This window comes from Helianthus annuus, chromosome 15 (genome assembly GCF_002127325.2).
Source record: "Helianthus annuus cultivar XRQ/B chromosome 15, HanXRQr2.0-SUNRISE, whole genome shotgun sequence".
NCBI classification, from domain to species: domain Eukaryota; kingdom Viridiplantae; phylum Streptophyta; class Magnoliopsida; order Asterales; family Asteraceae; genus Helianthus; species Helianthus annuus.
In genome coordinates this window covers 113,644,277-113,659,277 of record NC_035447.2, presented here as the reverse complement: position 1 = coordinate 113,659,277, position 15,001 = coordinate 113,644,277, and the positions used below count along the sequence as shown (strand labels likewise).

Here is a 15,001-nt window from a genome sequence, read left to right as displayed (position 1 = left end):
TTGCTTTGTTGTTCTTGTGAAATAACCAGGTAATGCGAGAGGTCACGGAATATCAACGGCACCTAATTGGTAGCTATGTTAATATACCGGACCAAATCGGAAGGATCGGACAGTACGCGGGTTCGTAAACCAAACGAGTATGGAGACTCGTGTAATATGGCTTAACAAAGCCCACATACTAAAATGAAACCTAATCTAAGTGCTTACGGTCCATCACGACCCGTTTAGGTAGCTTATGCTACCCTGACGCGTCGTTCGCGTAGAACGCGCTCGGAACGCCTAACATCGTGACCACAAGGTATAACCTCGGAAGGTTATAGCTATGGTCACCTAATATGTTTGGTCGGATCCTAATGACCGACCAAAAGGGTCGGGTTCGAAAGCATAAGCGATGGTTTAGATCGCTTACCTTACGACCCTATATAAGCACTAAACTAAAAGTGACGAGCTAAGCATGTTAGAACATGCTTAACTAAGTTTAGAAACAGGTTTGACATCAAAACAAACGGCTTTGATGCCCACGAGTAGTTTGGTTACAAAATATGCAAGAATGCACATTTTGGCCGAAACTACGACTCGTCACCGAGCCTAGATAGCGTGGTGATCAGTAGGTATGGTCACTACGGACCATGACCATCGTGATCACGCTCACGTTATGAAGTTCCATGAACTTCGCATCGACCATAAGCTGGTCAATGCAGAAAGTCAACAAAACGTTGACTTTCGGACTCGAAAAGCGAATAAAAGAGCGAAAGAAGACTTACGGAGGGTCCCCGAGTGCTAATCAAGATCCAATAGCTCAGGTATGAAGCATAAGCATCAACTTAGAGCATTTAGATCTGATTTGTGGGTTTTTACACAAAAAGGGGGGGGGGGTATTTATAGGAAAGGTGGAACCGTTAGGATCGTTTTATCGAATAACGTGCTTTGATCTCGTGCGTACACGTGTCCAGGGGTTAGATTCAGTGTATTTGACCCTTGGCCCTTCATTTGGGTGAAAAGGCATCGCCCTTTGATCGAACGAAAGGCCAGATTCTGCATTAAATGCAGAATCTGCTGTCAGACATGTTCACGCGGCCCGCGTGAAAGTGGGTGCAGGTCTTACGCGGGTCGCCTAGCCCCGTCTGATCTGCACCACTTGCAGAATTTACGTATTCAGCCCCTGTTGCGTTTTTAAGCTATTTCCAGCCCCTTTAAGACCTGTAAAGTCACCTTTAAGGCCCTAAAATGATGCCTAAACATTGTGGACATGAAACATGCCCAAAAATATGTCGGATGTCGGTTCGTTTGGCCGTACGATCGCGATGTTCGCTTAATTACGACGGAATGCGCATAAGCGTGAAAGACGATCCAAATGAAGCGACGAATGGATTTTTCTCATGCCAAGTACTAAGGCATAATATAAGGATGCTTACATAAATTTTTGGATGTCCGGATGTATTCAGAACGTAAGTTATGCGCAAAAGTGCAAACTTAGGCACTTTTTGACACTTTTAGTCCCTGAATGATCCAAAAGTTTGTTTTAGCATACCAGACTTCTCAAAGCCTATTTCTAAGCTATGTAAAGGATATTTATGGTATGTTTAACTTATGGACATGTTCCGGAATGTTCGTTACAGTTCAAATTGGCATACTTTCGCAGTTTGTCAAGTTTAGTCCCTGTAAGCAAATTAACTTGTTTTTGCTATACCAAAGCCTTCAAAACTTATTTCTAAGTTATGTAAAGGTTATTTAAGGTATGTTGAGTATATGTTGATGTTCCGGAGTATTTGTCGCATTAAACTGAGTACGTTTACGCACCAGTTTGCGTATAATGCTCCAGAAAGCGATGTAGAGTTTGGAATTGAATAAAAGTCAAAACATGAAAAATGTAAAACACAATGAAACAAACATTGGGATCAAATTACATTATTTTATTGATAACTGAACTGTTCATGATGATTACAGGCACAAATGTTACAGTCTCCCCTACTTGTGGAAATTTCGTCCCGAAATTTATTTAGAGGAAACTGATTGAAAAAGATGCGGATATTTTGCCTTCATTTGGTCTTCACGTTCCCAAGTAAACTCGGGTCCACGCTTAGATTCCCAACGAACCTTGACCAAAGGAATGCGCTTGCGTTTAAGCCACTTGACTTCACGTTCCATGATTTCTACCGGTTTCTCAACAAACTTCAGTGTTTTATCAACACGAATTTCGTCAAGCGGTATGTGGAGGTTTTCATCAGCTAAACACCTCTTGAGATTGGACACGTGAAAGGTTGGATGAACATTTCCAAGTTCAGGAGGTAACTCAAGTCTGTAGGCTACCTTACCGATTCTTTCGACGATCTTGAATGGTCCAACATATCTAGGTGCAAGTTTTCCTTTCTTTCCGAATCTGATCACACCTTTCCAAGGTGAGACCTTAAGTAATACACGATCACCGACTTGAAAATCCAAGGGCTTGCGTTTTAGGTCCGCGTAATTCTTCTGACGGCTTCTAGCTGTCTGAAGGTTATCACGTACTTTCTTTACCTTTTCTGTTGTCTCTAGAATGATGGCAGGTCCAGTAAGCTGAGCCTCACCGATCTCATTCCAGCAGACTGGTGAACGACATTTTCGACCATAGAGAGCCTCGAAAGGAGCCATGTTGATGCTGGAGTGATAACTGTTGTTGTAGGAGAATTCAATCAACGGAAGATGTGAATCCCAACTACCACCAAAGTCGATCACACAAGCTCTAAGCATATCCTCCAGTGTCTGGATTGTTCTTTCAGATTGACCATCCGTTTGCGGATGATAAGCTGTGCTCAGATTAAGTTGGGACCCCATAGCAGATTGCATGGTTCTCCAAAAATGAGAAGTGAAACGAGCATCTCTGTCAGAAATGATGTTCAAAGGAACACCATGTCGAGCTACAATTTCATCTACGTAGATTTGAGCAAGTTTGTCAGCCGAAAAATCCTCACGGATTGGTAAGAAATGCGCTGACTTTGTAAGACGATCAACGACTACCCAGATGGCATCGTGACCTTTCTTTGTGCGCGGGAGTTTGGTAATAAGATCCATAGTAATGTTTTCCCATTTCCAAACTGGGATCTCTGGTTGCTCCAATAAACCAGAAGGACGCTGGTGCTCAGCCTTAACTTTAAGACAAGTAAGGCATTTTGATACATATAAGGCAATGTCTTTCTTCATACCAGGCCACCAATACTGTATACGAAGATCCTTATACATCTTATCTGAGCCTGGATGAATAGAGTAACGAGACTTATGGGCTTCATCCATAAGCAAGGTACGAAGATCATCTTGGCTTGGGACCCACAAACGGTCCATGAAGTAATATGATCCATTGTCCTTCAGTTCTAGAGCAGGAGTTATGTGATAAGGAAATTCCTTATCCATTAAACCTTGTGAAACACAGGCTTGTTGAGCCTGAGAAATACGGGCTTGGATATCGGTTTGAACAACAGATTGGACACGTACACAATGAAGCTTAATACGTTCCTTGCGACTCAATGCATCGGCTACGACATTCGCCTTACCAGGATGGTAGCGAATCTCGCAGTCGTAGTCGTTTAGAAGTTCAACCCAACGTCTTTGCCTCATGTTGAGTTCCTTTTGATTGAAGATATGTTGAAGACTTTTGTGGTCAGTGAAAACCACACATTTTGTTCCGTACAAATAGTGTCTCCAGATCTTAAGAGCGAAGACAACTGCACCCAACTCAAGATCATGAGTGGTGTAGTTCTTTTCATGTATCTTCAACTGCCTTGATGCGTATGCTACGACTTTGTTTCTTTGCATCAGGACGCAGCCAAGTCCTAATTTAGATGCGTCGCAATAAACGACGAAATCATCGTTGCCCTCAGGCAATGTTAGGACAGGCGCGTCGCAAAGCTTTTGTTTCAAAGTCTGAAACGCTTCCTCTTGTTCGACTCCCCAATCAAATGGCTTGTTCTTCTGAGTTAGAGCAGTTAGAGGAACTGCAATCTTCGAGAAATTTTCTATGAAGTGGCGGTAATAACCCGCTAGACCAAGAAAAGAACGAACTTCAGTAGGGGTAGTAGGTGTATCCCAATCCTTAATCGCACTGATCTTGGAGGGATCTACATGAATACCTTGTTCGTTGACAATATGTCCTAAGAATTGAACCTCTTTAAGCCAAAATTCACACTTGGAGAATTTGGCGAAAAGTTGTTCTTTCTTTAGGAGTTCCAATGTAAGACGAAGATGTTGTTCATGATCAGCTCGCGTCTTAGAATATATCAAGATGTCATCAATAAAAACGATGATGAACTTATCCAAGTAAGGTTTGCAGACCCTATTCATTAAGTCCATGAAAACAGCAGGAGCATTAGTCAAACCGAATGGCATGACTGTGAACTCATAATGTCCATAACGAGTACGGAACGCTGTCTTGGGAATGTCTTCTTCATGTACACGAAGCTGATGATATCCAGATCGTAGATCAATCTTTGAAAAGTAAGATGCGCCTTGTAATTGATCGAAGAGATCATCAATGCGAGGTAGGGGATATCGATTTTTGATGGTAAGCTTGTTAAGCTCACGATAATCGATACACATCCTAAAAGATCCATCCTTCTTCTTTACAAAAAGAACGGGAGCACCCCAAGGTGAAAAGCTAGGACGGATAAAACTTTTGTCGGAGAGTTCCTGCAGCTGTTTAGATAATTCTTGCATCTCTGACGGTGCAAGACGGTATGGAGCTCTAGCAACGGGATTTGCACCAGGTACGAGATCAATACGGAACTCGACTTGGCGTGCTGGAGGTAGACCAGGTAAGTCTTCAGGGAATACTTCGGAATAATCCCGAACGACAGGAATATCTGAAATAGACTTACCCTTGCCCTTATCTGCTGTAACATGTGCTAAAAAGGCTACATAGTGCTTTCGCAGATACTTCCGTGCTTTAAAACAGGACATGAGTTTGAGACCACCGGCAGGCTTCTCACCACGAACCTGTAGGATCTCGCCTGTAGACAGCGGCACACGAACAATCTTCTCAGAACAAACTATCTCTGCGCGATGCTTGGATAACCAATCCATTCCCACTATAACGTCGAAGCTTCCAAGTTGCATTGGCGTGAGGTCAATAGGAAAAATATGGTCGTTAAGGTTCAACTGGCAGTTGCGTAGAACAGAATTAAGAACGATGGGTTCACCACTGGCAACCTCTACTGTCAAAGGTTTACCTAGTTTCGTTCTAGACACGCGAAGCATTGTCTCAAAAGACAATGACACAAAGCTCTTGTCGGCACCCGAATCAAAAAGAACAGATGCTGGCTGATTATTAATAAAGAACGTACCGTTCACCACCTCGTTGTCTGCTTGTGCTTCTTGTGCATTCATGTTAAAGACTCGACCTCGAGCCGGTGCCGGATTCTGGTTTGCATTCTGGTTCTGGTTGACTAGTCTTGGACACCGATTTCTGTAGTGGGTCAGATCCCCACAATTATAACATGCACCTGGTGGGTAGTTTGGTCGTGCAGCCTGACCCTGTTGTTGAGCAACCTGTTGAGCAGGGTTCTGGACTGCGTTATTCTGAGCAAACCGACAAACATCGGCAAGATGACCCGACTTCCCACAGTTAGTACAGAAACGGCACTGATATTGTGGCTGGTGGTGACTGTTGCATCGATTGCACAAAGGTGCACTTCCTGAATAGGGTTTCTTCGCTGGAGGCTGGTTGGGAGCTGCCTGGTTTGCTTGGGCAGTGACAGCAAAATTTTGGGAAGCCTTACGCTTCCTTGACCTCTTTGATGAGCCAAAATCTTTTCCATTCTTGTTCTGGCCTTTCTTACTATCCTCCTTGTCAGCCGACTGCTTCTTGCCCTTATCACCCTTCCTGTGCAATTTATTCTTTCGAATTTGCGACTCAGTCAACGTCGCTGATAACTCGATCGCCTGACGAAGTGTGGTAGGGTTGCTACCAGTAAGGATGTCTTGTACTGAGTCAGGTAGGCCGTCGATGTATCTTTCGATGGCCTTATCGAGTGGGGTAACCATATTCGGGCAAAGAAGACTCAGCTCCTCAAACCTATCTGTATAAGCCCTGTGCTCGCCACTATCTTGCTTCAACACATCAAATTCTTTCTCCAACGCTCGTTGCTCATGACGAGGACAAAACTCCCTCATCATAAGAGCTCTCAGTTCAGCCCATGTTTGAGCTAGAGCAACTTCTGCACCTTGATCTCTCATAACCCCATTCCACCATGTAAGAGCCCTCTTCTGAAACACGCTTGAAGAAAACTCGACTTTGCGATTATCCGGACACTGCACATGGCGAAAAGTGTTCTCGATGCTCTCGAACCACTGAAGAAGCCCAGTTGCTCCCTCAGAACCACTAAACTTGAGTGGCTTAGCCGAGTTAAAATCCTTGTATTTGCATGTACCATTGTTGTTGTTGGCCTGGTTCCATTGAGCAAAGAGATTCGGAAATTGAGCAGCCATCTGCTGCGCAATAATCTCCGCCAGCTCGGCAGTAGCTATCTGGTTGTCGCGTCGAGGAGGCATTCTAGAAGAGAAAAACATGAAATGAAACGAGTGAGATGTTTGGATGAAGAGAATGAGATGAAGCAAAAGCAACAAAAGCAAAGATGGTGGTTATGCATTGCAAAGCAAATATGCGACATGAAATGTCTAGTCAAAGTAAATGGGTCATGATTAGTGTATCGCGAAGACATGCTCGCCTATAAGTGAACACTCACCCCAAGAGTTCCCAGGTAAGAGTGACTGGTCCGATTATGTGGATTTGTACGAACACTCTAGCCTTAGACAGAAAACCCAGGGTACAGGCATTCACCCTTCCAGTTCGCACGTGTTCACACTATTAACCCAACACTTTGACGGGATTTTTGAAAATCCAAAGGGGTTCAAAACCTTATAACAGAGGGTTCAAAACCTAGTAATCAATCATCCTAGAACAGATGATTAATTTTTTTAAAGCGGATGCGGAACCGAAGTTCCCGTTGTGGTTATCACCTAAGGATAAGTGATGTGCATGTTTTAAATTCTAAACACAAGATAACTTGTGTTAGGGTCCTAAAGTTATAGTCTAGGTCAAAGCATTACTAATAACCTAGTTCCCTATAACCATTGGCTCTGATACCAACTCTTCTGTCACACCCCGGCCGCGTGTAACATGCAACCGCGGCGGAAACGCCGGGGAGTGTCGTGGACAGAATTAAATTGTTTCATAACCATGGCATACAAGTTGTATTTTATTTATAAACAAAGGTGTTACATTGTCTCAAAACAAGAAATACCAAGTTCATAACATATTTATACTAGCCTATCTTCATTGTTAGGCACTAAGGCACAGGTCCGCCCTAGTAATGTGATCAACGCCTTATGGAACAACTCCTGAAAACACATGTGAAAGTAGGTACGTCAGCATAAAAATGCCTGTGAGATACATAGGTTTTGTGAAAATGGGATTCATGACTTGAGTTTTAAAGAATGTTTAATAACAGTCAGTCATGAACCTTGTAATTTGTTTTGCTTTGTAAATCATTTGAAAAACGATAACATCAAACGATATGTATAGATAAGTGCAAGGTTAAACGAATAACCAAGTAAAATGAGTTGAATAAGATAAGTTGTTTGTGAAAATAATGTCTTGTGAAGAATATGTTACTTATGTAAAGTGTAATGTGTCTAAACTGAAATGACTTAGATAACGCCACGATATGTAATATTATACAAACATTTATATATAGGAAGTACCAGCGGCGTATCCACCATGTTTGTATCATATTACATACGCCCCGTTACTTGAATCATTCACCCAAACCAATCCACCATGTAAATTGTTCATGTGTAAACCAAATGTCAAGTGTTATTGTAATCCATGTCAAGTGTTTATGCTCAAGTGTAAACCACCAAATGTATATGTATATGTCAATGTCGACGTGTTTATGTTCAATGTAAATCATGTAATGTGAAATCCCAAAATGTATGGTAAGCGAAAAGTATCAACTTAAACCATATGCACAAAACAAGTCGTTGAAGTAAAACGTGGTTTAAATCAGCGTTATGTTCTGCGGGAAATGCATGCTCAATTGATAATAACATTTATGCGGTATTGTAAACTATGCATACATCCAAGCCTTGAGACTGCGGCGATAAACCCTTAAACAAATTAAAGGTTTATCTAAGTTATGTATATCGAATTCGGTCATTCCTTCCAGTCCTATCAAACCCAGGACTTCAGGAATGGGAGTTGTCAATTCCTATGGTACCACTACCTACTAACGAACGGCGTAGCTAGTGTTAATGAATGTATTGTCCCATGTTAAACAACCCAAATGTCATAACAAAATGAAGACATGTGATGTAAACAATTGTACTAAGTATGCTAAGTAAACATACGAAGCAGAAATGTTCATGTAAATCAATGTGTCCATATGCTGAGTAAACATATGCAACAGAAATGTTTATGTAAATCAATGTGTCCATATGCTGAGTAAACATATGCAACAGAAATGTTTATGTAAATCAATGTGTCCATATGCTGAGTAAACATATGCAACAGAAATGTTCATGTAAATCGATGTGCCCATATGCTGAGTAAACATATGCAGCAAAAATGTTATGTAAATCAATGTACTAAGTACGCACACAATGGGCATACATAGCAAAAAAATGTAATGAAATCATGTACTATAATGTACTAATGAGCATAGCAGATATACGATGTGAAAACATGGAGAGCATGAAAGTAACAGATAGGCACATGTGTTTCACCCCAAAACAGTTTAGAAAACAGTAAAAGATGGGGTTCTATGTACTCACCTGAGGTTGCTTTGTTGTTCTTGTGAAATAACCAGGTAATGCGAGAGGTCACGGAATATCAACGGCACCTAATTGGTAGCTATGTTAATATACCGGACCAAATCGGAAGGATCGGACAGTACGCGGGTTCGTAAACCAAACGAGTATGGAGACTCGTGTAATATGGCTTAACAAAGCCCACATACTAAAATGAAACCTAATCTAAGTGCTTACGGTCCATCACGACCCGTTTAGGTAGCTTATGCTACCCTGACGCGTCGTTCGCGTAGAACGCGCTCGGAACGCCTAACATCGTGACCACAAGGTATAACCTCGGAAGGTTATAGCTATGGTCACCTAATATGTTTGGTCGGATCCTAATGACCGACCAAAAGGGTCGGGTTCGAAAGCATAAGCGATGGTTTAGATCGCTTACCTTACGACCCTATATAAGCACTAAACTAAAAGTGACGAGCTAAGCATGTTAGAACATGCTTAACTAAGTTTAGAAACAGGTTTGACATCAAAACAAACGGCTTTGATGCCCACGAGTAGTTTGGTTACAAAATATGCAAGAATGCACATTTTGGCCGAAACTACGACTCGTCACCGAGCCTAGATAGCGTGGTGATCAGTAGGTATGGTCACTACGGACCATGACCATCGTGATCACGCTCACGTTATGAAGTTCCATGAACTTCGCATCGACCATAAGCTGGTCAATGCAGAAAGTCAACAAAACGTTGACTTTCGGACTCGAAAAGTGAATAAAAGAGCGAAAGAAGACTTACGGAGGGTCCCCGAGTGCTAATCAAGATCCAATAGCTCAGGTATGAAGCATAAGCATCAACTTAGAGCATTTAGATCTGATTTGTGGGTTTTTACACAAAAAGGGGGGGGGTATTTATAGGAAAGGTGGAACCGTTAGGATCGTTTTATCGAATAACGTGCTTTGATCTCGTGCGTACACGTGTCCAGGGGTTAGATTCAGTGTATTTGACCCTTGGCCCTTCATTTGGGTGAAAAGGCATCGCCCTTTGATCGAACGAAAGGCCAGATTCTGCATTAAATGCAGAATCTGCTGTCAGACATGTTCACGCGGCCCGCGTGAAAGTGGGTGCAGGTCTTACGCGGGTCGCCTAGCCCCGTCTGATCTGCACCACTTGCAGAATTTACGTATTCAGCCCCTGTTGCGTTTTTAAGCTATTTCCAGCCCCTTTAAGACCTGTAAAGTCACCTTTAAGGCCCTAAAATGATGCCTAAACATTGTGGACATGAAACATGCCCAAAAATATGTCGGATGTCGGTTCGTTTGGCCGTACGATCGCGATGTTCGCTTAATTACGACGGAATGCGCATAAGCGTGAAAGACGATCCAAATGAAGCGACGAATGGATTTTTCTCATGCCAAGTACTAAGGCATAATATAAGGATGCTTACATAAATTTTTGGATGTCCGGATGTATTCAGAACGTAAGTTATGCGCAAAAGTGCAAACTTAGGCACTTTTTGACACTTTTAGTCCCTGAATGATCCAAAAGTTTGTTTTAGCATACCAGACTTCTCAAAGCCTATTTCTAAGCTATGTAAAGGATATTTATGGTATGTTTAACTTATGGACATGTTCCGGAATGTTCGTTACAGTTCAAATTGGCATACTTTCGCAGTTTGTCAAGTTTAGTCCCTGTAAGCAAATTAACTTGTTTTTGCTATACCAAAGCCTTCAAAACTTATTTCTAAGTTATGTAAAGGTTATTTAAGGTATGTTGAGTATATGTTGATGTTCCGGAGTATTTGTCGCATTAAACTGAGTACGTTTACGCACCAGTTTGCGTATAATGCTCCAGAAAGCGATGTAGAGTTTGGAATTGAATAAAAGTCAAAACATGAAAAATGTAAAACACAATGAAACAAACATTGGGATCAAATTACATTATTTTATTGATAACTGAACTGTTCATGATGATTACAGGCACAAATGTTACAAACCAACATATATATTTTTATGTATATATTTTATGGGTGTATGTAAGTGAAAGAAATAGAAAGACTAACAAAAAGAATAATAAATAAGTATTATTAATTGAATGGAAATAAATATGTGGAACTTTAGGAGGTTTTTAAAAAGTGAGAAACAAATTTAGGATAATGTGATTTTAGTTAAACTATTTGTAAATTTGAGGGATACTCTTCACCATCTATAATTTTTTAATATATTTTGAAAGTGATTATGAGTGAATGAAAAAGAAAAGGTAATGATAAAAGTATAAAAAAAATATTATTTAATTGAAAGGAGAGAGAAAATATAATTGTTTTTTTATGAAATTATATAGTAAAAAAGATGGAAGGAATATGAATGATGTTAATTTGTAAAAGGGGAATTGGCCTGTAACAATCTCACCTAGACCTTATTGGCTATTAATAATCCACCTCAGAATATTCCCTCCACTAGTCCCACCTTTCACCTATTTTTCCTACAATGGTCCCCCGTTAAAAAAACTTAACGGAGTTAAGTTTTTTTCTAAATTGCAAACAGATTTTTTAGGGCTTTTGATCAGAACGATGATACGAGTCCATTGAAGTAAAACTTACTTCGAAATGGTGCTCCAAGTAACTTGATTTTGGTTAATTGGAAATTTAAACACCCGAATTGAAGCGCCGTTTTCATCGTTTGGAGCACCGTTTCGAGGCAAGTTTTACATCAATGGACTCGTATCGTCGTTCTAATCAAAAGCCCTAAAAAATCTGTTTGTAATTTGGAAAAAAGCTTAACTCCGTTAAGTTTTTTTAACGGGGGACCATTGTAGGAAAAATAGGTGAAAGGTGGGACTGGTGGGGGGAATATTCTGAGGTGGGATTATTAATGGCCTATAAGGTCTATGTGGGAACAGTCCAATTTCCCTTTGTAAAATGGAGTAGTATCCTAGGGGAAAAATGTCATTTGTATAAGTTTAGAAGTAAGTAAAATAAAGTAGTAACCTACGGAGTAAAAATGAAATTTGAAAAAGTTTGGTAGGTAAAAAAAGGAACATCCACAGCATTCGTCTTTAAGATTATATAAATATAGCGTGGAATCTCACTTTTTCAATGAACGTCAAAAGTGAAACCATTCAATATGGTCTAATTACACATATACACATGTATATATTATTAAAAAATTATTTATCATTATAAAATTTCAACAGGAGTGAAAAGTGAAACCACTCCTCTAATATCGTTTTCGTTTTTATGATAGTGATATGTCGGTATATAATTCCTTTCCATATCTTCTTCACTTGTAGAGCCTACGTGGAATTTGGTCCCGATCTTATCCCATGTGCATCATGTTGTTATGGTATCAGTGTGACACCAAACATTGAGGTTTTTATGTCACCACCTTCTAGATATGTGATATGAATTACTTAGTTAAGACCACACTAAATTAAAGTAGGTATGTGAATTGGTTTTAGAATAATAGTGGATCAATTAGTGTGAATGTCAACACCTCATCACATGACACATACACTTGCTACATAGACTTGCAACCTATGTACACTTTTTATGGCTCTTATGTCTTTTTACGGTTCTGGGTGTTCGTGCTCTTATGTCTTTTTACGGTTCTGGGTGTTTGTGTATGAAACGACTTGTTTATTGGTAATATATTTAACTATAAATTGTTATCATCCTATTTCTATTGAATAAATATAAGATGGTAGTTGGGAGGTATTAGCAAAAGTAACCTCTCTATCTTCTGGGACAGAGGAAAGTTCATTCACCATTTCACCATATTTAGACTCTACATGCATAAATATTTTACTACCTACGTTTCTTGTTAGTTATATTTGAAACTATACATTTTCTGATCTCCAATTCACAAGTTTCATTTTGGGAAAAAGAAAAACAGTACCATTTATTCAAAATTCAAATCAGACTCCAACATCACCTTTAAAACCATCTATCACAAATGCAAATGCAAATGCAAATACAATTACAATTCTTTCATATTCCTCATCATCCAATTATCTTTAATTCTTTGCATTTTGTGAGGCTCTTCAAAGATCATACAAGAATATTTCAATACATGGCATACTTTTGTGTCCAACTACGAGCCATGGCTTCGTACTTGACCTTGTCTATCTTGCACATATGCGCGATTTCTGGGACCAACGGGTCATCCGGGTTCGGGTCTGTCAGCAAGGAACATATTGACAACAAAACCTAGATCCCCCACAAAGCAAAGTATTGTTAGCCTTTTGTATTAAATAACTAGTATGCAACACATATTAAAAAAAAAAAAAAAAAACACACCTTGGATATGGTTAGTGCAGGACTCCATTGATCCTTGAGAATATCCAGACAAATGTTACCATTGTTGTTTATATTTGGATGAAATACTTTGGTCCTGAAGGCAACCTAAGAGAATTATAAAAAAACACATTAGTAAAAACTAAAAATAACATATTTGAAGTGGTGGAGATAAGAGTGTGTACCTTTGGAGGCTTGAAAGGGTAGTCTGGAGGGAAATGGATTGTCACTTGGAACACACCACCAGCGTATGGGCTATCGTTTGGACCGATGATGGTCGCTTGCCAATGGAACATGTCTTGAGCCACAGGACCAGCACTGCATGAGGCTGGAGGGTCTCTTTGCAAGTCTTTGAGCTCTTTTAGAATCCTCCTAGAAGCCATTGAAACTATGGGTTGGGTGGGTGTATGATTAAAGAACACAAATGGTTTGGTGCATCTACTAATGGGTTCGGAGACGGATATATATATATAGTTAGAGAGAGAGAGAGAGAGAGAGACTGTGGAGAAGGTATATATTCTAAGGAGATTTGAGAGAATAAGAACAATGGTTTTTTTAAAGACCATGGTTGGTTTGTGAATGTAGGTCAAGAGCAACAAGATTCTTTCTCATCACCTCCATACATTAATTTCGCATCAAACTGGAAATCGAATATTGCTTTCCAAACAATCCCTTGTTTTATAAATCCTACGTCATCTTATATGATAAAAAGACCATAAATTTTGACCCGTTTAATACGAAACAAGTAACGTTTTTATCAAAAGACATGTTTATGTTTAATAAGTTCATGTATTTTAATATACCAAAACTGGGTTGAAGATCCTGTTAAAAACGCCAATCAAAGTCGAAAACTAAAATTCCAATCGAACAAAATTTCGGTTTCCGAAGAGAGTCATGAATATATGCCTTTTAAGTTCTAAGCCAAACCACAAAATTGAATTTGATATACTTTATATTTTATACCTACAATTATATATATTCCTATAAATATTTTAATTATTTATCGAATTTGCATATTATTTTTCTATAAATATTTTAATTATTTATCGAATTTGCATCTTGTTTGTCTATAAATATTTTAATTATTTATCGACTTTGCATTTTATTTTTCTGTTTTTCGAATGCAAATTCGAATTGAGTTTCAAAAATATCAAGGCTGTGGCATCTTCTTTTTATCAAACAACATCAAGTCAATATGCTGGAGAATTCTAAAAGGACTAGTCTAGCATAAAGAGATACGAACACGTGAATTGACTAAACTAACCCTGCTACATTGCATCATATGCTAAAAGCCAAATACTAGTTTATGAAAAGAAAAGGATGAAAGCTTGAGCCACTACAAGTGCATCAAAATCTTTCTCCATTGATAAGCCAAGACAATCCTAAAGTAAATAATATACTTACTTCTACCACTTCCATACAAATTATAATCTTGTATCTTGCAAGTCATTAGACATGAAACCGGTATCCAATAGACCATCAACATGCTAGCCATCACTTAACTTCAAAAGTTGAAAATGATAAGAAGGTTGTGGAATAATTTTCCGTATCCCACTTGAGCGCATTTGATATGGAACTAATTTCAAGCAAAAAACTGTAAGAACCGCATAAATACTTGTACGTAGTGCGTGCTTGTCTGATAAAGCTAGGGAGAGAAAGTGGGCCAGTTATGCACCAGCCTCAGCCTCTATATCATAGTTAAAGCGATAAGTACAAATATTCATATTTAAGGCGATAAGCAATGGCGGATCTAAGAACTTTTTTAACTGGGTTCCTTTTGGTAGATTCTCACTAATTCTCACTATTTTTTCCCATTTTTTCTAAACCGAATGGGTTCCAAAAGTGGCCTAGATCCGCCCCTGGCGATAAGTACATATATTTATGCGATTCTCCATTTAAAAGTGGTTGTGTATTGAAATTACTCTACGATTACAAGAAA

General features: G+C 39.5%; 1 protein-coding gene across 1 annotated transcript; it reads right to left on the bottom strand.

Moving 5' to 3' along the window:
• Positions 1–12,640: 12,640 nt before the first annotated feature.
• Positions 12,641–13,515, bottom strand: LOC110912203 (ubiquitin-conjugating enzyme E2 28). The gene is made up of 3 exons (XM_022156877.2): positions 13,248–13,515; positions 13,066–13,170; positions 12,641–12,975 (listed from the first exon to the last, which is right to left on the bottom strand). The coding sequence occupies exons 1-3, from the start codon at positions 13,443–13,445 to the stop codon at positions 12,832–12,834; spliced, it is 447 nt and encodes a 148-aa protein (XP_022012569.1). The 5' UTR covers positions 13,446–13,515; the 3' UTR covers positions 12,641–12,831.
• Positions 13,516–15,001: the final 1,486 nt, after the last annotated feature.

Excerpts from the sequence above, each read along its gene's own strand:
- LOC110912203 (XM_022156877.2), bottom strand. The coding sequence starts at position 13,445 with ATGGCTTCTAGGAGGATTCTAAAAGAGCTCAAAGACTTGCAAAGAGAC. Across the intron at positions 13,171-13,247 it reads ACCCTTTCAAGCCTCCAAAG|GTTGCCTTCAGGACCAAAGT; the intron begins GTACACACTCTT and ends TAATTCTCTTAG. Across the intron at positions 12,976-13,065 it reads CTGCACTAACCATATCCAAG|GTTTTGTTGTCAATATGTTC; the intron begins GTGTGTTTTTTT and ends TGGGGGATCTAG.